The 26,141-nt window shown below is 42.9% G+C and overlaps 1 protein-coding gene across 1 annotated transcript in view; it reads right to left on the reverse strand.

The window, feature by feature from the left end:
* LOC137375719 (uncharacterized) overlaps positions 1 to 26,141 on the reverse strand; it is a 66,873-nt gene that overhangs the window by 3,889 nt on the left and 36,843 nt on the right. The window contains exons 12-15 of the mRNA XM_068043103.1: positions 18,128 to 18,235; positions 13,128 to 13,226; positions 12,187 to 12,264; positions 1,274 to 1,330 (exon numbers count right to left, since the gene is read on the reverse strand). Coding sequence (XP_067899204.1) covers positions 1,274 to 1,330; positions 12,187 to 12,264; positions 13,128 to 13,226; positions 18,128 to 18,235 — 342 coding nt within the window. The remainder of the gene's footprint in view (positions 1 to 1,273; positions 1,331 to 12,186; positions 12,265 to 13,127; positions 13,227 to 18,127; positions 18,236 to 26,141) is intronic.

Below are 26,141 nucleotides of genomic sequence, written 5' to 3' on the forward strand. Positions count from 1 at the left end.
CCCAACCCCCAAACCTCACTGAGCATGCCCGACTGGCTCCAGCGCTTCCAGACCCTCCTTACCTGATTGGGATAGTGGCCTGGTTTCATGGTGTCCTCTCATCCAGGTGCAGTCTGCTCCCAGTGGTACTGCTGAGAGCTGAGCTGCTGACCCTCCGATTGACTGGTAGCTCCTGGGGGTGGGCGCCCATCCTTTAAAGGATGTGGGTCCCACAAACGGCCGAGATGGGGTCGCCGCTGGCTTTTGGGCCCATTGTCTAGGCCCCTGCTGCACCAATAAAATTCCGGCCATAGTGTGAATTAGAGTCGATTGAAGCCACAAAGTAGGTGACTTTTTTTTGAAGGACATTAGTCAACCCAAATACCTCGAGTTTCCTGGTGCTAGCCTACAAATTGTGAGATTTATTAGATTCAATTTCACAGCCCACCATGGTAGGATTGGAATTCATGTCTTTCAGGTTGATAGTCCAGTACCATAGTCACCACTGTACTGTACCTGGCTGTTGAGGTACTTTAATAATTGTTGTTTCTGGTTCTGCAGCCTCAATACAGCTCCTACTGAGAATTTACCTACAGAAAAATACTTAGTGGAATTCAACATGATCTGCAATTTCTCTGAGAGGACACAATATATAACTGTGTGGTAAATGGAAAAATGGCACACTGGTGCATCAGCACAGGTGCTTTTCTGTGATTCGTGAGAAAAAGGAAAAGAAAGACTTGCATTTATATATCACATTTAACAACCTCAGCACACCCCAAAGCACTTTCCAGATAATTAAGTACTTTTGAAGTGTAGTCACTTTTGTAATGTAATCACACAGCAACCAATTTGGACATAAGCAACCACAAACAGCAATGTGCTAACAACCCGATCATTGGCCAGGATACCAGAGAGAACACTCCTGCACTTCTTTGGAATAGTGCCATGGGATTTTTTTGTGCCCACCCGAGAGAGCAGGCAGGGTCTTGGTTTAACATCTCACCCAAAATATGGCACATCCAACATTGCAGCACTCTATCAGTACTGCCTTGGAGTGTTAGCCTCGATTTTTGTACTTTGGAGTAAGACTTGAACACAACATTCACATTCAGAGGCAAGAGTGCCACACACTGAGGCACAGCTGACAGCCACTTAACACTTTTATAGGGCAGAGCAGAGCTTCTCCCTTCATGCTTGATGCTGATATGAGGTGCCTAAAGATAATTAGCTTTATTACCCAGCATTAACCTTCCTAACATTAAAGAAAACAAAAATGAAAAAAAAACACTACCTGGTGCTTTTTTCTGAAAAGAGACAGATCCATAATGAATATCTTCTCTTTCTGTGTCTACAGAGAATAAGATGGAAGTAAAGAATTTACATCTAGATATATAGTGCCAGAACATATCCCAAAATAAATAATGAATTACTTTTAAAGTGTAAGTATTGTTGTCAAATAAACAAACACAACATACAAGGTACCAAAAGCAATAAATGAGAAAACAAACAATTAATCTCTTGTGGTGACTTTGATTGAGTGGAGAATTTTCATCAGTACAACTCCTTTACTTCTAATACTACACTGATAACTTTAACAGGCACCAAAACTTGACTCAACTGATAAGACAGTGATATGGAAAATGCAGTATCCCCCTGAAGTGTCAGTCTAGAGTACACACTCAAGGTCTGAGGCTTGAACCCAGAACCTCCTGTCTCTAAAGTGACAGTGCTGCGAAGTTGACTCAAAAATTGGAGTATCAACTACATAGATCTGTTGTTGCAGATTTAATAAACAATGCAAATTTAACAAAATAGCTCACTAATCACATTATCTTTTCCAATTTTATTCTCTCCCACCTCTCCTGACTCGCACTAGGTGATGGTTCCACAAGTATTGACAGTTCTCCAGTATATAACTCAAACATTCATTCTCCATGTGAGAGCCTGGATATTAAATGTTGGGAAGATGTAAGATCATGTGGAGTCTCAAAGCCGAGAGTGATCCTGACACCCGCACTTGTTTACTTTGTTTTAGTGATTCATGTTATTTCTAAGAGCTTTGGGAGAGTGCGGAGCACCACAGGAGTGGCCACAAGAGTTTAAAAGGCAGCATGGCAAAGCAGAGCAGGAAATTCAAAACGGAGTAAATTTGCAAAAGTGTTGCCATGGCCGAAGGAATGGAGGAGCCTGTGAAAACAGAGTGTCATCAGGTCGAGCATAGAGGAAAAGCTCTGAATGTGAGTAAATCGAGTGAATTTTTTTTTTAACAATGGGAGTCTATCTAATTTATTTCAGGCTACGAAATAATAAATAAGACTAGAGGTGGCAGGGCAGGGTAAGTGTCTGGCCTATATTATATGGGAGTTTGTGGACAGCTAGATTGTTCCAGATTCCCACATCTGCAGGAAATGTTTCTGCCTCAGTCACCCCAGCTCAGAATCACTGAGCTGGAATGCGAGTGAGAGACTCTCAGAAACATAAGGGAGGGGAAGAATTTCTGGCAAGTCTTATCCAGAACACAGTCACACCTCAGAGGAAAGCATAGGTTCAGGAAGTGGAAGGGGTGACTGTAAGGGGGCTGGGTAATGGGAACTTCAGGAAGGTTGGAAAGGAGGTCCTGCCACACTGTCCCTGTGCAATAGGTGAAATATGTTCACTACCTGAGAGGACAAGGAGATAGAGTGAGGAAAACCACATTGCAGACCAGGACACTGTGGCTCAGTGGGGAGAAAGAGTAGAATAGAAATGTGGTATTGATAGGGGATTCTTTAATTAGATGGATAGATGATGTATTTTGAAGCCATGAATGATAAGGTCAAAGCATGCAGGTAGAGGGGCAAGTGGCATGAGTGGTTAGCCAGCTGGCTGCAAGAGAGAAAGCAGAGAAAAACTGTTCAGAGCAGCAGAAGATGGAAAATGGGTCCCACAAGCATCAGGTTTGGGAACACTGTTGTTTGCAATTTATATTAATGATTTAGACTTTGGAATAAAAACATAATTTCTAAATCTCTAATGACACCAAATTGCAGGGACTGACAATACTGAGGAGGATGGCAGCAAATCACAAGATAACATTAATAAACATTTAAGAATGGAAATATAATTGGCAAATAAATTTTAACATCGATAACCGTGAGGTATTACATTTTGGTAAGAAAGATAAGGTGGTCACAGATTACTTGGAAAATATGAATGTAAATGGGGTAGAAGAGCAAAAGGGAGTACAAATTCACAGATCACTAGAAGTAATGACACAGGTTAATAAGGCCATTAAAAAAAAGCAAAGCAAGAACTAGGATATATTTCTGGAAGGATATTGAAAAGTAAACAAGTTATGTTAAACTTGTATTGAAACTTGGTTAGATCATACTCTGAGCACTGTTTACAGTTGTGACCATATTATAAAAGGACATAGAGGCGCAGGAGAGGGTGTAAAAAAGATTTGCAAGGATGCTATCAGAAATACACGGTTCGACAGATCAGGAAAAGATGAACAGGCTGGATCTCTTTTCTCTTGAAAAGTGAAGGCTGAGGTCTGACCGAATACAAGTCTTCAAAATTATGGAAGATTTTAAAAGAGCAAACACAGAGGGTCGGATTTTACATGAAGGCAGCAACTCCCACCGCTGGGGCTGAAAATGGGTGGATTGGCCACATGGGTGGCGGAGGGGGACTACAATTTCATGCAGGGCTGGCCAATTAAGGGCTGGCAAGAGGATGAGGAGGCCCATGAGATGGGACAGGTTGCGGGGGGTGATAGGGGTGGGGAGTTCCAGAGCGTCAATCACTGGCATCATCTTTAAAAGCCAGGCAGTAGCACAGGATAATGCAGCAGCCCCGGAGGGAGTGGTGAGCGTGTCCTGGCAGCACTGCAAGTTGAAGAAATGGACGAAGTTCAATCAAGGGTATCCCCAAGATTCAGCGAAGCCTCCCTGGATATACTCCTCCAGGCTGTACTATTTTTTATTCATTCATGGGATGTGGGCGACGCTGGCCAGGCCAGCAATTATTGCCCATCCCTAATTACCCTTGAGAAGGTGCTGGTGAGCTGCCTTCTTGAACTGCTGCAGTCCATTTGGGGTACATAGACCCACAGTGCTGTTAGGAAGGGAGTTCCAGGATTTTGACCCAGCGACAGTGAAGGAACGGCGATATAGTTCCAAGTCAGGATGGTGTGTGACTTGGAGGGGAACTTACAGGTGGTGGTGTTCCCATGTATTTACCGCCCTTGTCCTTCTTGTTGGTAGAAGTTGCAGGTTTGGAAGGCGCTGTCTAAGGAGCCTTGGTGCGTTGCTGCAGTGCATCTTGTAGATGGTACACACTGCTGCCATTGTGCATCGGTGGTGGAGGGAGTGAATGTTTGTAGATGGGGTGCCAATCAAGTGGGCTGCTTTGTCCTGGATGGTGTCTAGCTTCTTGAGTGTTGTTGGAGCTGCACCCATCCAGGCAAGTGGAGAGTATTCCATCACACTCCTGACTTGTGCCTTGCTGATGGTGGACAGGCTTTGGGGAGTCAGGTGGTGAGTTACTCGCCTCAGGATTCCTAGCCTCTGACCTGCTCTTGTAGCCACGGAATTTAAATGTCTACTCCAGTTCAGTTTCTGGTCAATGGTAACCCCTAGGATGTTGATAGTGGGGGATTCAGCGATGGTCATGCCATTGAATATCAAGGGGAGATGGTTAGATTCTCTCTTGTTGGAGATGGTCATTGCCTGGCACTTGTGTTGCACGAATGTTACTTGCCATTTATCAGCCCAAGCCTGGATATTGTCCAGTTCTTGCTGCATTTCTACACGGACTGCTTCAGTATCTGAGGAGTCACGAATGGTGCTGAACATTGTGCAATCATCCGCGAACATCCCCACTTCTGACCTTATGATTGAAGGAAGGTCATTGATGAAGCAGCTGAAGATGGTTGGGCCCAGGACACTACCCTGAGGAACTCTTGCAGTGATGTCCTGGAGCTCAGATGATTGACCTTCAACAACCACAACCATCTTCCTTTGCATTAGGTATGACTCCAGCCAGCAGAGGGTTTTCCCCCTGATTCCCATTGACTCCAGTTTTGCTAGGGCTCCTTGATGCCATACTCGGTCAAATCCTGCCTTGATGTCAAGGGCAGTCACTCTCACCTCACCTCTTGAGTTCAGCCCTTTTGTCCATGTTTGAACCAAGGCTGTAATGAGGTCAGGAGCTGAGTGGCCCTGGCAGAACCTAAACTGAGCGTCACTGAGCAGGTTATTGCTAAGCAAGTGCTGCTTGTTGGCACTGTTGATGACACCTTCCATCACTTTACTGGTGATAGAGAGTAGGCTGATGGGGCGGTAATTGGCTGGGTTGGATTTGTCCTGCTTTTTGGGCAATTTTCCACATTGCAGGGTAGATGCCAGTGTTGTAGCTGTACTGGAACAGCTTGGCTACTGGTGCATGCTCTGAAGGTTAGCAGCTATAATGTTGTCCCTCGTACCTGGCTGCAGTGCCGAAAAAGTGTCATTGACCTGGTGTAGTCTGGATAGGTGAGTGCAGTTCATAACATTCAGCTTGCAGCCTTAAAATAACAGATAGGAGAAGGGGATGCCCACCCTGTCAGTGGAGATGCCTAGGTATCAGCATTGGCTGTCAGATGCATGTCAGTCTCCCTGTGCAGGACACTGGTCAGACAGATGTGACTCCAGCAGAGCCAATGCTGATTGGCTGCAGCACCACATTGGACATCAACATAGGAATCGTGCCTCTCTTTGAGTGACTAACAATGGGAATGTATGTGCTTGCAGGAGAACAAAGCTCTCAATGTTTGGAAAATATCCAGAACTGGTGGTGTCGTGCCTTACATGGCCATCCTCACTCCCACGGAAGGGGGAGGCACTGGAGCTGGTTGGAATGGAGGCTGGCCAGGCTATTATGGATGGTAAGATGGTTGTGGAGCCCTGACAGAGTGACTGCCAAATGGATGGGCACGAGACCCTCTGGCGAGCACAAAGAATTGTGCCCATGTGTGCACCACTGCTCTCATGGGGCTCCAGATGAATAGTTAGAAGGACATGTTGGAAAACTCATTGCCCTCTCATCACTCTTCTCTGTCTTGCAGGTCATAGACAAGAGTGGCCAGTCACCCAGCCTGAGACACCCCCCCAATTTTGAGGGTGGAGTAGGAGATCTCAATGGATGCACTGTCACATCATTCTCCCACACCGTCCACCAGCACAGACACTCTCTTCTCGGTGGGTAGTCGTGTGCGGTGAGTAACGGGGTCATATTCTGATGTGCACAGCACAGACGTGCCTGAGCAGCTAACGGAGGCAGTGCCAACTGAGGTCACTCATGCTTGGTGGACTGTGGGAGGACCCGGTGATGCTCAGTTTCCAGCTGATGACATGCTGCTGGAGTCATCAACAAGGAGCTGCAATGTGAGGTGCAGGAACATCTGGTGGAGTTTCCAGAGGCTTTGTGCACCCATGCACAGACAACGGGGGAGTCCATCCAGGCCATGAGTGTAGCCATGACTCTGGCTTCCTCCATTGAGAGATTGGCGACACTCATGAAGAGCCACATCCAGCAGACCATCCAGTGGATGCTAGAGCTGCTCACAGACTTGCATGATATCGCCAAGTCCACGAACTCTGTGGAGCCAAGTGTACCCTGAAAAGGTGCAGAAGCAGCTTCCTACAGCCACTGAGGTCTTTTCTCAGGGTGCTCTTCACAGAATCACAGAATTGTTACAGTGCAGAAGGAGGCCATTCGGCCCATCATGTCCACAATGGATCTCTGAAAGAGCAAATCTCTCAGTTACATTCTCCAGCCTTCTTCCCTTAATCCTGCACATTCTTCCTTTTCATATAACTGTTTAATTCCCTTTTGAATGCTTCAATTGAACCTGCCTCCACCATGTTCTCAGGCAGTGCATTCCAGACCTTAAGCACTCGCTGCATGAAAAAGTTTTTCCTCATGCCACTTTTGCTTCTCTTACCAATTACTTTAAATCTGTGCCCTCTCATTCTCGATCCTTTCATGAGTGGGAACAGTTTCTCTCTATCTACTCTGTCCAGACCCCTCATGATTTTGAATGCCTCCATCAATTCTCCTCTCAAACTTCTCTTCTCCAAGGAAAAGTCTTAACTTCTCCAATCTATCTTCATAACTGAAATTCCTCATCCCTGGAACCATTCTCATGAATCTTTTCTGTACTCTCTCCAATGCCCTCACGTCTTTCCTCAAGTGCGGCGCCCAGAATTGGACGCAATACTCCAGCTGAGGCTGAACTAGTGTCTTATACAAGTTCAACATAACTTCCTCACTCTTGTACTCTATGCCCCTATTAATAAAGCGCAGGTACTGTATGCTGTATTAACCGCTCTCTCAACCTGTTCTGCCATCTTCAAAAACTTATGCACATATACACCCAGGTCCCTCTGCTCCTGCACCCCTTTAGAATTGTGCCCTTTATTCTATATTGTCTCTCCAAGTTCTTCCTACCAAAATGAATCACTTCACATTTCTCTGCATTGAACTTCATCTGCCACCTGTCTGCCCATTCCACCAACTTGTCTATGTCCTTTTGAAGTTCCACACTATCCTCCTCACAGTTCACAATACTTCCAAGTTTTGTATCATCTGCAGACTTTGAAATTGTGCCCTGTACACTAAGATCTAAGTCAATATATATCAGGAACAGCAAGGGTCCCAACACTGATCCGTGGGGAACTCAACTACAAACCTTCCTCCAGCCCGAAAAACATCCATTAACCACTACTGTTTGTTTCCTGTACTCAGCCAATTTTGTATCCATGTTGCTACCGTCCCTTTTATTCCATGAGCTACAAGTTTGCTCACAAGTCTGTTGTGTGGCACTGTATCAAATGCCTTTTGAAAGTCCATGTTCACCACATCAATAACATTGCCCTCATCAAGCCTCATCATTACCTCCTCAAAAATGTCCAGCACATTAGTTAAACATGATTTTCCCTTAAGAAATCCATGCTGGCTTTCCTTAATTAACTCGTATTTGTTCATGTGACTATTGATTTTGTCCCAAATTATTTTTTCTGGAAGTTTTCCCACCACCGAAGTTAAACTGACTGGCCTGTAGTTGCTGGGCTTATCTTTATACCCTTTTTTGAACAAGAGTGTAACGTTTGCAATTCTCCAATCCTCTGGCACTACCCCTGAGTCTAAGGAAGACTGAAAAATTATTGCCAGTGCCTCCGCGATTTCCACCCTCACTTCCCTCAGTATCCTTGGATGCATCTTATCTGGCCCAGATGCTTTATCCACTTAAGTACAGACAGCCTATCTAATACATCCTCTTTATCAATTTTAAACCCCTGTAGTGTCTGACATACCTCCTCTTTCAACATTGCCTGGGTTGCATCTTCTTCATTGGTAAAGACAAATGCAAAGTATTCATTTAATACCTCAGCCATACCCTTTGCCTCCATTTGTAAATCCCCTTCTGGTCCCTAATTGGCCCCACTCCTCTTTTTACCACTCTTTTACTATTTATATGTCAATAGAAAATTTTGGGATTTCCTTTAATGCTAGCTGCCAATCTCTTTTCATGCTCTCTCTTTGCTTCTCATATTTGCTTTATCGCATCCCCTCTGGACCTTCTATATTCAGCCTGATTCTCAATAGTATTTTCTACCTGCATCAATCATAAGCACACTTTTTCTTCTTTATCTTAATTTCTGCCTCTTTTGCCATCCAGGGAGCTCTAGATTTGTTTGCTCTACCTTTCCCTTCAAGGGAACATACCTTGATTGTGCCCAAACTATCCCTTCTTTGAAGGTAGCCCATTGTTCATCTACTGATTTTTCTGCCAGCTTTTGACTCCAATTTATTCACCCAGCTCCATTCTTACCCCATTGAAGTTGTCCTTCCTCCAGTTAATTATTCTTACCCTGGATTGCTCTTTGGCCTTTTTCAATAGTCATCCTAAACCTTATGATACAATGATCACTATTCCCTAAATACTCTCCTACTGATACTTGATTCACTTGGCCCACCTCATTCCCAAGAACCAGATCTAGCAGTGCCTCCTTTGTTGTTGGACTAGCAACATACTGTCACAGAAAATTTCCATTCTTACCCCATTGAAGTTGTCCTTCCTCCAGTTAATTATTCTTACCCTGGATTGCTCTTTGGCCTTTTTCAATAGTCATCCTAAACCTTATGATACAATGATCACTATTCCCTAAATACTCTCCTACTGATACTTGATTCACTTGGCCCACCTCATTCCCAAGAACCAGATCTAGCAGTGCCTCCTTTGTTTTTGGACTAGCAACATACTGTCACAGAAAATTTTCCTGAACACTCAAGGAACTCTTGTCCCTCACTGCCCTTTACACTACTATTATCTGAGTCTATGTTTGGATAATTAAAGTCCCCCATTATAACTACCCTATAATTTTGCACCTCTCTGTAATTTCCTTGCAAATTTGTTCCTCCACGTTCATCCCACTAGCTGGTGGCCTATAGACAACACCAAGCAATGTAACTGCAACTTTTTTGTTCCTTAGTTCTAGCCAAATTAGTTCTGTCCTCGACCCCTCTGGGACATCCTTTCTCTCCATCACTGCAATGCTCTCCTTAAATCAATACCACCACCCCTCCCACTTTTTTCCCTTTCCCATCTTTCCTGAACATCTTGTATCCAGGAATATTTAACACCCAGTCCTGTCCTTCTTTGAGCCAGATCTCTGTTATAGCCTCATCATATTTCCACATGGCAATCTGCGCCAATAACTCACCAGTCTTATTATCCACACTCCATGCATTCACATACACGCACATTAACCCTGATTCAGACTTTATTACTTCCTCCCTTCCTCTCACCCCACCTAATAATGTACTATTCCCTACTCTCCCAGTATTCTGTGCACCTTGGTATTCCTCTCTAATACTTGCTCCTGGTTCCCACCCCCAGACAAGTTACCAGCTTTGCTTCTCTCCAATCTGAGCTCCCTCTCAGGTTCCCATCCCCCTGACAATTTAGTTTAAACCCTCCCCAACAGCACCAGCAAATCGCCTGCGAGGATATTCATCCCAGTCCTGCTAAGATGCAACATGTCCATCTTGGTGTGGACAGTGGCTCCTCAGCCCCTCTGATGGTGATGGCATCGCTTCATGAAGCTGCAGAGACAGAGGTAGGCCTACACTTGTGTGGGTAGCCCTCAATATGCCATGGCTCTCAAGGCCTCAGACAACTGGAGAACGACTGTCACAGTCATCGAAAGTCATGCAGCAGAAGTGTCAGCAGCCTGCCTGCACTTCAGCTGACAGTGTAGGGGGAGCTTATGAAAAAGTCCACCCTAGATCCTGATGTTAGATGTCACCTAGCTGTGCACTTGTCTTAAATGAATTGTGAAATTCAGCCCCATGGTGACCTGCAGCACGACAGGCATTGGGTGCCTGCCCCTTTCTGTCAGGCTCCACACATCTGCCATCATGGCACACAGCTTGGTGACGTCCTCCCTGGAGAGGCGCAGTCTTCGGTGACACTGCTACTCCAACATTTGTAGGAAGTTGCCCCTCTGAGGGTAGACCTTCTTGTCATCTGCACACAAGTGGCTGGTTGCGTGCCCTCTGTGCCCTCCTCCTTTCCCCCTTCCAGGCTCCAGATCCTGCTGCCCTTCTGGTTCCTGCTGCCTGTGGCTGCAGCTCTCTCCCTCTCTGATGTTCCTCCTCACTGGAGGTTTAAGTGAATGAGGCACATGGAAAATAGCTGCACTCAGTTCTCTGGGCCACCCACTCTCTTTGTTCTGTAGATACATGTGTCACGTCTGAGAGGGTACTCAAGCGGAATGCCCCCAATCTGTAGACAAGTTAGCCCCTGTTCTCGATTGCTACTTCCGCTGGCCAACCAGCTCCACCCTCCCTGCCAAGCCACACTATCACTCGCAATGGCTGCCGACTGCAGCTAACACTGACATCCCGCTAAACCTCGGCCTGGTTATAGCTGGTGAGGTGCTGAAGCGCCGGTGTTCCCATGCACCCATGGAAAAATTAATAAAATTTGGTAAAATTGCTGTTTATTGCTTGTTTAACAGGCTTAATTTATATTCCTGCCTCGCTGCCGCACGACCTCCTCCCACCAGCCCGGCCGCCATTGGCGTGAAGATGTTGTGCTTCCTTCCTGACGCATTCGCTTCAATTTTATGACTCTTCCTGCTTCCCAGCCTGTCTCCAATGGGCTGGTAAAATCTAGCCCAGAGACTCTGGTTTCACATGTCAGGAAGAGCAAAACTACAGGCCATCGATACAAGCTAATCACCCAGAAATCAAACAAGGAATTCAGAAGAAACTTCTTTACCCAGAGAGTGGTGAGAATGTGGAACTCAGTACCACCGGGAGTGGATGAGGTGAAGAGTGTAAATGCATTGAAAAGGAAACTAGATAAGCGCATGAGGGAGAAAGGAATTGAGGGTTACGCTGATAGAGTTAGATGAGGAAGAATGGGAGGATGTTCGAATGGAGCATAAACACTGGCCTGGACTGGTTGGATCAAATGGCCTGCTTCTGCACTTTGTCATCTATGTAAATCTAAACAGCCATTCCTATTGTAATTGTGATATAAACAATGACTGAATAAATAGACAGTATTGTCCTTGAACCCTTTTATAATGGACCCGATTGCTAAAGATTGATAGAAGAAATATAGAACACATAGAAAGTATAGAAAATTGATGGCATACAAGGAGGCCATTTGGCCCATCATGTCAGAAAGAGCTATCCAGCCTAATCTCACTTTCCAGCTCTTGATCTGTAGCCCTGTAGGTTACAGGAATTCAGTGAGTGTCAAAGTATTTTTCATAAAATGCTGTGAGGATTTCTGCCTCTAGTACACTTCCAGGCAGTGAGTTCCAGACCGCCACCAATCTCTGGGTGAAACAGTTTCTGCTCAACTCCCCATTAATCCCTCGACCAATTGTTTTAAACCTATCTCCCTGGTTATTGACCTCTCTGATAAGAGAAATAGGCCCTTCCTATCCATTCTATCTAGGCCTGTCATAATTTTAGACACAACAATTAAATGTCAATTACATTTTCTCAGCTGAATTGTTTAAATATCTCAGAACGTTTCATTGCATATCTGAAAAGTTTCCTAGCTAAAGTATTAAACTAGAAACAAATATTTAACCCAATGCAATCAGTGTTTCTATATCAACAATACCTAAAGCCACATAATTTGGTTCATCTACTTACTGTCTTCGTTTGCCTTTCTATTGACCATTTCATATTCAGCAAAACTACTTGTCTCAGGCACTGGAGCCTTGTTATCTCCTGAAAAAAAAAATTCTCATTAAATTATTAGCATGGTCTGATTTTCGAAAAGCTGTGTCAGGTATTTCTACAAAACTGCTCCATTGCTGATGAGATATATTTGAATGATTAGAAATATGGGATCAGTCCCCCAGAGAAAACAAATTGCCTAAAAAAAATCTTCATGCCCTACAGCATCTTTAAACTAGCTGTTACGAGTTTTTTTTAGAAACACTAAAGTATGTGACATATGCTGGAGGCATTGAATAATGTCAGGTGGTATTTCAAAGAATGCATGACTGCTCTTTGAGAGGGGAAGTGTTAAGGATTCAAAATGCAGCTATTAATCTGACTGTTAACTGAGACACACGGCAAACTATAAATGAGATTTAAACTAACATAGGCTATCGTTGTGTGATGTGGTTTCTTAATGTTTATGGTTTGGACTACATTGTAGAAGGTTCCAGATCAATTCCAAGTCTTGAGTTCCAGTTGCTCTCAAGGAACAAACTCCAATAGGTTTATGGTTGGGTAACTGTGTCTAGTCTCACCAGCAGTCGTCTTACTCCTGAGTGTTGTTAATCGTGATCTTTGAGTAGTCTGTGCCCTACAGCATCCTGGGAACTAAGCTTTAGAAAGCATCTGAATAAAAAAAAGACTCTGCAGTGGAGACCTCATAGTAAAAATGGGACGTGATTATGAAAGATAAGAAAATGCATTTGCATTCTACAGGATATTTGGACGTGACAGAATAAAGGCATAACATTTTTGTACTTGAGTGTCTTTTTAAGTGTAATTGAAAATTAAAAAGGGAATATATAATTGTCATAAACAAATGGAGAACAGCACTTGTAAATTTTCCAATATTAGTGTTTAAATGTTACCTTGTATTTTCTGTATTTCATTAATATTTGAGTAAAGACGAGATGCATCTTCTATATTTTCCCCTTGCTGCAGAGATTTCTCTTTTTGATTTCCCAAATCTGTTCATACAAAGATTAAAATGCATTCATCTTGCCTTCAAAATTTTTACACATTCTAATAAGCAAACTCAGTTTTTAAATAGACCATTAGCACAGATATGACAGACATTGTGACAAGACATAATGATATCTCTGCAGATACCAGATGCTTGACTTGTTTCAAGTCCCACTCCAGGACCTGAGCACATAATGTTGGCTGATACTTCAGTGCAGTACTCAAGGAGTGCTGCATTATCAGAGGTGAATAGGATATTAAACCGACATTCCGCCTGTTCAGTTGAAAGTCAAAGATCAAAACCCAGAGTTCTTCCAGTATCCTGGACAAAATTTCTCTCTCAACCAACAGCATCAAAAAATAGACTCAGTGATTGATCATCTCATTTGTGGTTGCAGGCTCCTCATTAGTTGAATTTGATTGCTATGTTTGTGCAGGTAACTGGACACTTCAAAAGTAATTTATTGGCTGTGAAGTACAACAGGACAACACTAGATGAATGATCACTTGGTCTGTTTTCTTGACACTGTTGGTTGAACAGAGAGGTTTCTGCCAGGATACTGGGAGAACTAACAGCATTGATCTTTGACTGAACAGGAAGTGTGTCAGCTTAATAATCCTATTCATCTCTGCCAATGCAGCACTCCCTCAGTAATGCACTGAAGAATCAGCTTAGATCATGAGCTCATGTGCTGGACGAATAATCCAGATGTTTGGACTAATAGTCCAGAGAACGTGGGTTGAAATGCCACTGTGGCTGTTTGAGAATTTGAATTCATATTAACAAATATCTGGAAGTAAAGAGCTGCTATCTATAAAAGTGACAATGAAGCTAATGGATTTTCTAAAAATCCAACTGGTTCACTAATTCTGTGTAGGGAAGCAAACTTTCCATCCTTACCTGGTTTGGCCTATGTAAGTCCAGTCCCCCACAAACTTGGTTGACTTTTATCTGTCCTCTGATGTGGGCTAGCATGCCATTCATTTATATCATAGGCAACTAGGGATGGGCAATAAATGCCAGCAAACCCCACAGTCTGAGAATTATTATTTTTAAGTGTGGTTCTATATAAATGGAAACTTTATTTTTCCTTTACCTCACATGTGATAAGATGTCTTATTTTCTTTCCCTAATTTTAGGAATGTATTTCCATGGGCAGTAACAAACTGTCTCTATGACTGTGGACACGGATGGTGGGCATAGTTGGATAACTCTTCTGTGGACATCAACACATTTAAGGCTACTTGTGGCTTCATTAAATGTTATCATAAATGCATATCCAACAACCAGAGGCACTTCTCAATGAAGGCAGCTGAAGGGAGTAAACCACTCTGGTGATATACCCTCAGCTTGGTATTGCAGAAAATAGAGTAAAAACTGTTCCAGATCAACAGATTTCTAAGCATCAGCTTCCACATATTTTAATAATATTTCTCCCTTTCCTTAAAGTGCTTTTATGGAAGAAATCAGCCCTTCAATACCTAACATAGAAACTGTGTGACAAATAAGGTCTAAGGTTCATCCAGGTCACCTTCTACTATTCTGGTTGTCACATGAAACAGCAATTTTGGAGTTGCTGACTAAACATAGGAATCACTCTCTATCAATTAGTCTGCAACAAAACCAGACAGAAGGCAAGAAATTCCCCAGTATTGAAAGCTTTGGGTCATAGGTCCCAAATCACATAAGAACATAAAAAAATAGAAGCTTGAATAGGCCATATGACCTCCTCGAGTCTGCTCTGCCATTCAATAAGATCATGGTTGATCTGATCTTGGCTTCGACTCCACTTTCCTGCCTGTTCCCCATAACCCTAGACTCCCTTGTTGTTGAAAAATCTGTCTCGCTCAGCCTTGAATAAATTCAATGATCCAGCCTCCACAGCTCTCTGGGTAGAGAATTCCAAAGATTCACGACCCTCTGAGATAAGAAATTCCTCCTCATCTCCATCTTAAATGGGAGACCCTTTATTCTGAAATTATGCCGGCTAGTTCTAGATTCTCCCAAGAGGGGAAACATCCTCTCAGCACCTATCCTGTCAAGCCCTCTCAGAATTACATATGTTTCAATAAGATCACCTCTTATTCTTCTAAACTCTAATGAGTATAGGCCCAACATGATTAACCTTTCCTCATAAGATAACCCCATCATCCCAGGAATCAATCTAGTGAACCTTCTCTGAACTGCCTCCAATTCATGTATATCCTCCTCAAATAAAGAGATCAAAACTGTATGCAGTTATCTAGGTGTGGTCTCACCAACCATCCTGTACAGTTGTAGCAAGACTTTCCTACTTTTATACTCCATCCCCCTTGAAATAAAGGCCAACATTTCATTTTTCCTTCCTAATTACTTCTTGTATCCACATGCTAACTTTTCTTCTTTCATGTTCAAGGATACCCAGATCCCTCTGTGCAGCAACAATTCTGTACTCTTTATCCATTTAAATAATATTTTGCTTTTCTATTCTTCATACTAAAATGGATAACCTCACATTTTCCCATATTATATTTCATCTACCAAATTTTTAGCCACTCACTTAACCTATCTATATCTCTTTGCAGACTCTGAGTTCTCCTCACAACCTGCTTTCTCACCTATCTTTGTAACATCCACAAATTTGGCTCAGTCCTTTCACCTGAATCATTAATATAGATTGTAATTCATTGAGGCCGCAGCACTGATTCCTGTGGTACCCCAGTAGTTACAGTTTGCCAACCTGAAATGATCCATTTATCCTGACTGTCTGTTTGCTGTTAGTTAGCCAATCCTTTATCCATGCTAATATATATTAACCCCAACAATATGGGCTCTTATCTTGTGGCACCTTATTGAATGCCTTTTGGAAATCCAAATACAATACATCTACGGACTCCTCTTTATCCACCCTACTCATTACATCCTCAAAGAACTGTAATTAATTTGTCAAACACTACTTCCCTTTCATTAAACTATGTGGACTCAGCTTGATTGTATTATAATTTTCTAAATGTCCTGCTACTACTTCCTTAAAAATGGATTTTAGCATTTTCCCAATGACAGATGTTCGGCTAACTGGCAGAAAGGTTTTTGCTTTCCGTCTCCCTTCTTTCTTGGATAGGGAGTTCACAATTGTGATTTTCCAATCTGCTGGGAACTCTCCAGAATCTAGAGAATTTTGGAAGATTACAGCCAATGCATCCACCTTCTCTGCAGCCACTTCTTAAGACACTTCTTAAGGATGCAGGCCATCAGAACCAGGGGACCTGTCAGCCTTTTGTCCCATAAGTTTGCCTAGTACTTTTTCTCTAGTAATAATGATTGTTTTAAGTTCCTTCATCCATATTGTCCCCCGATTTTCTACTATTATTGGGATGCTGTTAGTGTCTTCAACCATAAAGACAGATACAAAATATTTGTTCCTCCATTGCCTTGTTTCCCATTATTAATTCCCCAGTTTCATCCTCTAAGGGACCAACGTTTACTTTAGCTACTCTCTAGCTACTGGATAGTTCCATGGAGAGCTGGCATGGAATCGATGGGCTGAATGGTCTCCTTCTGTGCCGTAAATGACTCTATGACTCTTCCTTTTTATATGCTTATAGAAGCCTGGTCCTCCAAAGCATGCTACATTTGTCATATATTATGTTCCAAATTATTCATATATTGTATCCTAAAATGATATTTTCTGAAAGAAATCTAATTTCCAATTGAATCAATCAACACCGGGTGCTTCCACTGTCTCTCTAGAACGTTTGTTCACTTAAGCAACCTGCCTTTAACAGAATAAGGAGCAGAGGAAATAGGAGCATGCTCAACCATGAATTAGGATTCTGGCTGAACTGCTTCCCACCCTATCCTCAAATCCTTTGATTCCCTTATTGCCCAAAAGTTATCAATCTCAGTCATGAATATACCCATCGACTGAGCACCCACAGCCCTCTGGAACAGAGAATGGCAAAGTTTTGCAACTCTGAAGACGTTTCTCCTTGCCTCAGTCCTAAATGACTGACCTCTTATCCTGAAACTATGACCCCCTAGTTTTAGTCTCCAGCCAGGGAAGGTTCTCTCAGCAGCTACCCCGTCAAGATCTCTAAGAATTTTATGTTTGAGAATGAGATACCTCTGATTCTCCTAAACTCCAGACAGTATCAGCCCATTTTATTCAATCTCTCCTCAAATGATAGCCCTCTCATTCCAGGAATAAATCTAGTGATCTTTCATTGCATGCCATCTAAGAGACCACAACTGTGCACAGAATTCCAGCTGTGGTTATACCAAAGCACTGTATAATTGCAGCAAGATTTCCTTACTCTGATTCTCGAACCCCATTCAATAAAGGCTAACATACTATTTGCCTTCCTAATTGCTTGTTGTAGCTGTACGTCAACATTGAGTGAACTTGGAGAGTTAAGGTTATCGGGGGGGCATCACATTTGAGCCCAATTCTCTTCACAACAAATGTACAGATATACACACATTGCAAAAAACTCCAGAACATAATCAACATTATTCAACTCAGTCTGTTACATTTCACAGGTAAAATTCCTAGTTAAAATATGAATCCATACCTCTATAGAATATTATATGTTAGTTTATTTGTGTTCTTCAAATCTTTTCATTACCAGATATACCGGAAAATAAGTGCAGAGAGGGTACCTCCGCCCCAGCTATTTAAATGAGCTGCTGCACGTGAAATCGTGGCGGCTCTTTGGCATGCGACCTTACGATGTCGGTGGCGGGTTCTTAAAATCCAGCCCGTTAACTCCGTTTCTCTCTCCGCAGATGCTGCCTGAGCTGCTGTGTATTCCCAGCACTTCCTGTTTTTATTTCAGCTTTCCAGCATCTGCAGTATTTTCCTTTTATTTTCACATTTTATTACATTTGTGAAACCTAAAATTGGTTGCAACAATTTACATATCTTACCTGCAACCTTGCACTTGCTTATACACAGCACTACTGCCAGGATAATGATGAGGAGAACAGCCAGACTTCCAAAAACAACAACATGTGTATGCTTAAAAGTGTAACCACCTGTGAAGAATGATCACAGATTTCACATTTAGATAATAGTTAACTTTTTTTTAAAAACTCCCTAATGACCCAGTAGATAAACCTACTGCCTGATTTACCATCAAATTGCACAGACGAGAAGATCATAGGTTTAAATCCTGATCCAAGTAAATTGACCTCACTAAGGAATGTTGGAGTATTACAACTGTTCTGAGTGCCCTTCAATGAGGGACAGGAAAAAATAAATCACGCAGGATTCTAGTTCCTAGTTGTAATCTGATGATTCTTTCTGAAAAGAAGATATGTATAGTTGACTGGTAAGTAAAGGATCTGATTCAGCTGTGATGTTTCCTGCTGCACAATAGGTGAATGATACTCATTGTCTAATTTATACTTGAATAATGGTTGGTTGAATTTGAGCTGTACTCAGAGGGGTTCTCCTTAAGTTTGTGGGATAGTGTAAAGCAGATGGAAATAAAAATGGAGAGAGATGTATAAGGGGCTGGTGACTCACTCCCACACATTTACACTATCACACAGAGTCAACATCTACCCTACAGTGGGATGAAAGGAGAGAGGAAAAATCTGGCAGTGAATTCAGACAGAGAATTTGTACAATATCACCCTGGCTATAATACTGAATAAGAATGAATCCTTGACAGTGCATTCTCAATATTGGCACCATGCTGCATATTAGATCCGCAAGACTCTACCATGGAATGTGTTTGCGACCATGATGTGCCACAAACTAAATTTACAATCTCAGTCCTGGTTTCAGAAGGAAGTGGGAAAAGTGTGGATGAGCATTTCCCTGGGAGAGTGAAAAGATAATGCGGCAACCAGTGACCTCATACAGTTCCCTGTGGCAGGTTGGAAGGTATCTTCAGTAGAGACCTGGAAATAGCCAAATGTCCACATTGCGTCAGGGAGGAGATGTTGCAAAGGATGGGATGCCAAAAGAAAAGGGGATAGATTATGGTATTGGAAATATTATAAAAATAAGCCTCTTCCTTTCGAGATTACTCATTCCAAGTAACTGTGCTCAACGAACGAATGTTTTGATAACTGATTTTGCAACTAACCACAAAATGTGGAATTTTTATTCCTGTTTCTGATCAGAAGGCAAGAGCTTAAAACAATTGCTGAGGGTTTGTTAAGCAGGGTTCCCTCCTATTGTTATTCAATTCAACAGAAAATGATATAAATGTGATCCTGGCACCATCAGGATGGGTCGAATGACCTCCATTTGTGTTGTATTATATGAAAAGAAGGCCATTTAACTCATGAATGCTCACCTCTACCAGACAGCACGTTCAACTCACCTTATCAGTATCACTGTCCCAAAAATTTAAGTGGTGCTTTTCCTAGTCTTAACATCAATATTACACCTGAAAAATGGGCACTATGCACAAGAACAATGGAGGCAAATCCTGTGCTTCTGTTTTCCACCTGAATAGTACTACATTTGAATTTCCTGTGTATTTTTAGATCGTGGGTTCTGAATTTAGTTGACCAATGTAAGTTACATGCAGCTAAGTATCAAAGTCCTTTGCACTCAGATTCCCTGGCTACTCTATTGCTAGGTGCAATTCAGAGGCAAATTTACGACAAAATAAGGAACCTGGAGCTTTAGCTTCCAGAGCTATAAAGTTGAAATTAAAGTTGAGTAAATAGAATGCAAGTTATTGCTGCTCCCTTCCCAATCCAATTTCATATCGATCTTGAGTAATAGGTAGATAACCTTTCCTATCATTCCTCACCCAATCATTCCCTGACCAGTCATAGAGTCATAGGCTGGAATTTAATGATGAGGCAGCCACCCCACCCACTGGCTGGAAAGCCAGGGGTGGGCCCACATCCGCCGGATCTGAAATCCATACCATCACCCCTCTGAGGCAGGAACTCCCGTCGCCAAGTATTGCCAGCCAATCAGAGGGCTGACAGCTCTTCAGTCCCAGCAGCGCCACTGGGAATGGTGGCTACCAATCAAGAAGAGGACAATGGATGCTAGTCTCCAAAAAAGGTAAGTGGGGGTTGGGCCTTGCCACAGAGAATTGGCTAGGCCCAGGCGAGGGGTATTTGGAGGGGTGGGGGTGGTGGTGGTGTGAGTGTTGGAGTCCAGGGTGGGGGGGGGGGGGGTGTTGTTTTAGGAGGCAGCAGCAATTAATTGACCACTTAAGGGCCTCAGTTGGCCTGGGGCAGCCAGGCTGTTTTCCACCTTACCCGCTGCTGTAAAATAGCACCGGAGGTGGGTAGCAGCAGGCACAGCCTCTGCCTCTCATAGGGTATTATGCCCTCCCTGCCTCCTATACCATTCCCGTGGGGGTGTGTGTTAAATTCCAGCCATGGAGTCATAGAATGATAATCATTTATGACATAGAAGGAGGCCATGCCAGTTGTCCAGGAAGCAATCAAGTCAGTCCCACACCTCCACTGGATCCCAGTAGCCCTGCAATTTTATTTCCTTCAAGTTTGAGGGAGAGAAGAGTAGATCTAAGACTAGTATTTTAAACTTAAACAATGGCAATTATGAGGGCATGAAAGCAGAGCGAGATAAAGTGAACTGGCAAATTAGGTTAAGGGATAGATCAATAGCGATGCAGTGGCAGACATTTAAGGGGATATTTCAGAATACACAGAATAGATACATCCCAATGAGAAAGAAAATTTCCAAGAGGAAGAACAGCCATCTGTGGTTAACTAAAACAGTTAAAGGTAGTATCAAGCTTAAAGAAAAAGCATATAATTGCGCAAAGATGGGTGGCAGGTCAGAAGATTGGGCAGAATATAAAAACAGCAAAGAATGACTAAAAGATTGATGAGGAGGGAAAACTTAGAGCATGACAGAAAACTAGCTAGAAATACAAAAAAAGAGTTTCTATAGATCTTTAAAAAGAAAAGAGTTAACAAAGTGAGCATTGGACCTATAGAAAGTAAGTCAGGGAAATTAATAAGAGAAAATAAGGAGATAGCAGATGAATTCAACAGGTATTTTGCATCCGTCTTCACTATAGTGGATACAAGTAACATCCCAGAAATAGCTGTAAATCGGGAAATGAAAGGGAGGGAGGAACTCAAGAAAATTACAATCACCAGGGAAGTTGTACTGAGTAACTTGTTGGAGCTGCGGGCTGACAAGTCCTGGATCCTGATGGACTTCATTCTCAGGTCCTAAAAGAAGTGGCTAGTGAGATAGTTGATGCATTGGTTTTAATTTTCCAAAATTCCAGAGATTCAGAGAAGGTTCCATTAGATTGCAAAATCGCCTATATAACTCCTTTATTCAAAAAGGGAGAGACAGAACGCAGAAACAGGTGAGTTAGCTTAACATCTGTCGTCGGGAAAATGCTAGGAGCTATTATTAAAGGCATAATAGCAGGGCACTTAGAAAAATTCAAGGTAATCAGGTAGAGTCAACATGGTTTTGTGAAAGGGAAATCATGTTGAACCAATTTATTGGAGTTCTTTGAAGTAGTAACATGTGCTGTGGATAAAGGGGAACTAGTGGATGTACTATACTTCGATTTCCAGAAGGCATTTGATAAGGTACCGCATCAAAGGTTATTGAGAAAAATAAAAGCTCATGGTGTATGGGGTAAAATATTGGCATGGATAGAAGATTGGCTAGCTAACAGAAAACAGAGAGTAGGCATAAATGAGTCATTTTCTGGTTGACAAGATGTAATGAGTGGTGTGCCACAGGGATCAGTGCTGGGCCTCAACATTTTACAGTTTATATAAATGATTTGGATAAAGGAATCAAAGGTATAGTTGCTAAATTTGCTGATGACACAAAAATAGGTAGGAAAGTAAGCTGTGAAGAGGGCATAATGAGGCTACCAAGGGATACAGATAGCTGCCAGACCTGCTGAGTGATTCCAGCATTTCTTGTTTTTGATACAGATAGTTTGAGTGAGTGGGCAAAGATCTGGCAAATGGAGTATAGTGTGGGAAAATGTGAAATTGTCCATTTTGGCAGAAATAATAAGAAAGAAGCATATTATCCAAATGGTGAGAGATTGCAGAGCTCTGAGATGCAGGAGGGATCTGGGTGTCCTAATGCATGAATTGCAAAAGGTTAGTATGCAGATTCAGCAAGTAATTCGGGAAACCAATAGAATGTTATAGTTTATTGCAAGGGGAATTGAATACAAAAGTAGGGCAGTTATGCTTCAGTTATACAGGGCATTGGTGAGACCACATCTGGAGTACTGTGTACAGTATTGGTCTCCTTATTTAAGGAAGGATGTAAATGCATTGGAAGCAGTTCAGAGAAGGCTTAGTAGATGAATATCTGGAATGGGCGGGTTGATTTATAAGGAAAGGTTGGACAGGCTAGGCTTGTATCTGCTGGAATTTAGAAGAGTAAGAAGGGGTCTTGACAGGGTGGATGTGGAAAGGATGATTTCCCTTGTGGGAGAATCTAGAACTAGGGGTCACTGTTTAAAAGTAAGGGATCACCCATTTAAGACAGAGATGAGGAGAATTTTATTCTCTGAGGTCATGAGTCATTGGAACTCTCTTCCTCAAAAGGCAGTGGAAGCAGAGGCTTTAAATATTTTTAAACAGAGGTAAATAGATTCTTGATAAACAAGGGGGTGAAAGGTTATCGGGAGTACGCAGGAATGTGGAGTCAAGGTAACAATCGGGATCAGCCATGATCTTGTAGAATGGCAGAGCAGGCTTGAGTGGCCGAGTGGCCTACTCCTGCTCCTAATTCGTATGTTTTTATATTCATATGCCCATTCAATTTCCTTTTGAAATCATTGATTGCCTCTGTTTTCGCCATTCTGTGGGCAGTGAGTTCCAGGTCATCACCCTTTGCTGTGTTAACAAATATTCTCCCTCACATTCCCCCTGCATCTCTTGCCCAAAACCTTCAATCTTTGTCCCCTAGTCCTTGTGCCATCACTTCATGGGAAGTTTTTCCTTGTCTAATTTATCTAAGCCTGTCATAATCTTATACATCTCTCCCAAATCTCCCCTCAATCGCCTTTGCTCCAGGGAGAACAACACCAGCTTTTCCAAGAGAGTTCCAAAGACTCACGACCCTCTGAGAGAAAGAATTACTCCTCATCTCTGTCTTAAATGGGTGACCCCTTATTTTTAAATAGTGACCCCTAGTTCTAGATTATCCCACAAGCGGAAATATGCTTTCCACATCCACTCTGTCAAGACCTCTCTTACTCTTGTAACTAAAATACCCCATCCCCGGAACCATTCTGGTAAATCTCTTCTGCACCCTCTCAAGGACCCTCACATCTTTCCTAAAGTATGGTGACCAGAACTGAACACAATACTCTTTTTGGGGCCTCACCAGATCTTTATAAAGGTTCAGCATAACTTCCCTGCTTTTGTACTCCATGCATCTATTTATGAAGCTTAAGATCCCATATGCCTTACCAACCACTCTCTCAATATGTCCTGCCACATTCAAACATCGATGCACATTCACCACTAGGTTCCTCTTTTCCTGCACACTCTTTAGAACTGTGTCATTACATCTATATTGCCTCACCCGATCCTTTCTGCAAAATGTATCACCTCACACTTACCTGTATTAAATTCCATCTGCCATTTGTCTGCCCAGTCTGCTAGCCTATCTAGGTCCTGTTACAGGCTGCTTGTAACATCCATACTTGCCATTCCTCCAGGATTGGTATCATCAGCAAATTTTAAGTTTCTACTCTGTATTCCAAGATCCAAGTCATTTACATAAAGCAAAAAGAAAGCAATGATCCGAGCACTGACCCTTGGGTACACCATTATCTACCATCCACCAGTCTGAATATAGGAGGTATGATAAGTAAGATTGCAGATGACACGAAAATTGGTGGTGTCATAAATAGTGAGGAGGATAGATTACAGGGAGATATAGATGGGCTGGCAAGATGGGCGGAGTCCTGGCAAATGGAATTTAATCCTGAAAAGTGAGAGGTAATGCATTTTGAGAGGACTAACAAGGCAAGGGAATATACAATGGATGGTAGGACCCTAGGAAGTACAGCAGGTCAGAAGGACCTTGGTGTACTTGTCCCATAGATCACTGAAGGCAGCAGCACAGGTAGATAAGGTGGTTAGGAAGGCATATGGGATACTTGCCTTTATTAGCCGAGGCATAGAATGTAAGAGCAGAGAGGTTATGATGGGAGCTATATAAAACGTTAGTTAGGCCACAGCTAGAGTACTGTGTACAATTCTGATCACCACACTATAAGAAGGATGTGATTACACTGGAGACGGTGCAGAGGAGATTTACCAGGATGTTGCCTGGGCTGGAGAATTTCAGCTATGAAGAGAGACTGAAAAGGGTATGGTTGTTTTCCTTGGAGCAGAGAAGGCTGAGAGGGGACATGATTGTGGTGTATAAGATTATGAGGGGCATTGACAAGTTAGATAGGAAGAAATGTTTTCCTTTAGCGGAGGGGTCAATAACCAGGGGGCATAGATTTAGGGGAAGGGGCAGGAGGTTTAATGGGGATTTGAGGAAAAATGTTTTCACCCAGAACTGTCTGAAGAGGTGGTGGAGGCAAGAACCCTCACAACATTTAAGAAGTAGTTAGATGAGCACTTGAAATGCCATAGCATACAAGGCTACGGGCCAAGTGCAGGAATATGGGATTAGAATAGTTGGGTGCTGGATGGCCGGCACAGACACGATGGGCCGAAGGGCCTGTTTCTGTGTTGTATAACTCTGACTCTATGAAAAACAACCATTTACTATGACTCACTGTTTTCTGTCCTTAAGGCAATTTTTTATTCAATTTTACCATCCTTTTATGTGTTACTTTATCAAATGCTTTCTTAATATCCATATCGACAACATTCCCTTCATCAACCTTCTCTGTTACTTTGTCAAAAAAATTCAACTAAATTAGTCAAGCATGATTTGCCTTTGACAATTTCATGCTGGCTCTTCTTAATTAACTCAAACCTCTCCAAGTGCCTGTTGATTATTTTTTCCCTTGATTATTATTTCTAAAATATTATCTACCAATAATGTTAAACTAACTGGCATGCAGTTGCTTGGACTGACCTTACACCCATTCTTGAATAAGGGTGGCACATTTGCCACTCTACAATCCTCTGGCACCACCCTGATGTCCAGGGAAGATTGGAAGATTATGGCAATCATCCAAACATTGATAAACAATCATTCAGTGGTCAATCATTCCTCCAGCCAATTACCCAATGATCTCCTGGCCAATCATCCCATCATTCCCTGGCCAATCATTTTCCAGTCAATCATCCAATCATTTCCCCAACCAATCATTTACTGGCAAACAATCCTTGCCAATTGCCTCCACTTCAAGAATATCTTTCCAGAAGTGACATTGGTTAAATATGTGTCAGATCCATATAAGTGGTAGAGACAGAGTGACAGGGGAATTTTATCCTGGCGGTGAGGTTTTTTGATATCCAGAGAAACCAATGTCAGGATCCCTGCGTTACCTCGTCTACAGAAGGCCCGCTGAATTTAGTGCCAATCGGGTACTTAAGTGGACAGTGGTGGGCCTTCCACAGGATCAAGGACCGCATCGCTGGAAGTCCTGCCCTTGCAGAGCTGCCGGCTAATTAAAGGCTGGCCGCTGCAGTGCTACCATGGAGGTGGTTGCTGCTGTTACAGGTCCACCAACTGGAGACCGAGGAGTGTCACTGGAACCAGGCCTCAGGTCAGGTTGGGAGGGGCCTCAGGGGGGTTGGGGATCGTGGGGGAGGTGGGTTGGCAGCAAGGGCAGGGTGGTCCTCAGTGGACCCTGCCCCTTCCTGATACAGGGTCCCTCGTTTAGGCCGTAAGTGCCTTTTAATGAGGGATCACACCCCCTCCCCACCACCACCGGAGCAAGGAAGCAGCCAGCACGGTTTTCCATGCTGTGATTCCTGTGCGGTGCCAGGGCTGCCCGCTGCATGGATGATTGCAGCTGCA

This window comes from Heterodontus francisci, chromosome 12 (assembly GCF_036365525.1).
Source record: "Heterodontus francisci isolate sHetFra1 chromosome 12, sHetFra1.hap1, whole genome shotgun sequence".
Classification (NCBI taxonomy): Eukaryota; Metazoa; Chordata; class Chondrichthyes; order Heterodontiformes; family Heterodontidae; genus Heterodontus; species Heterodontus francisci.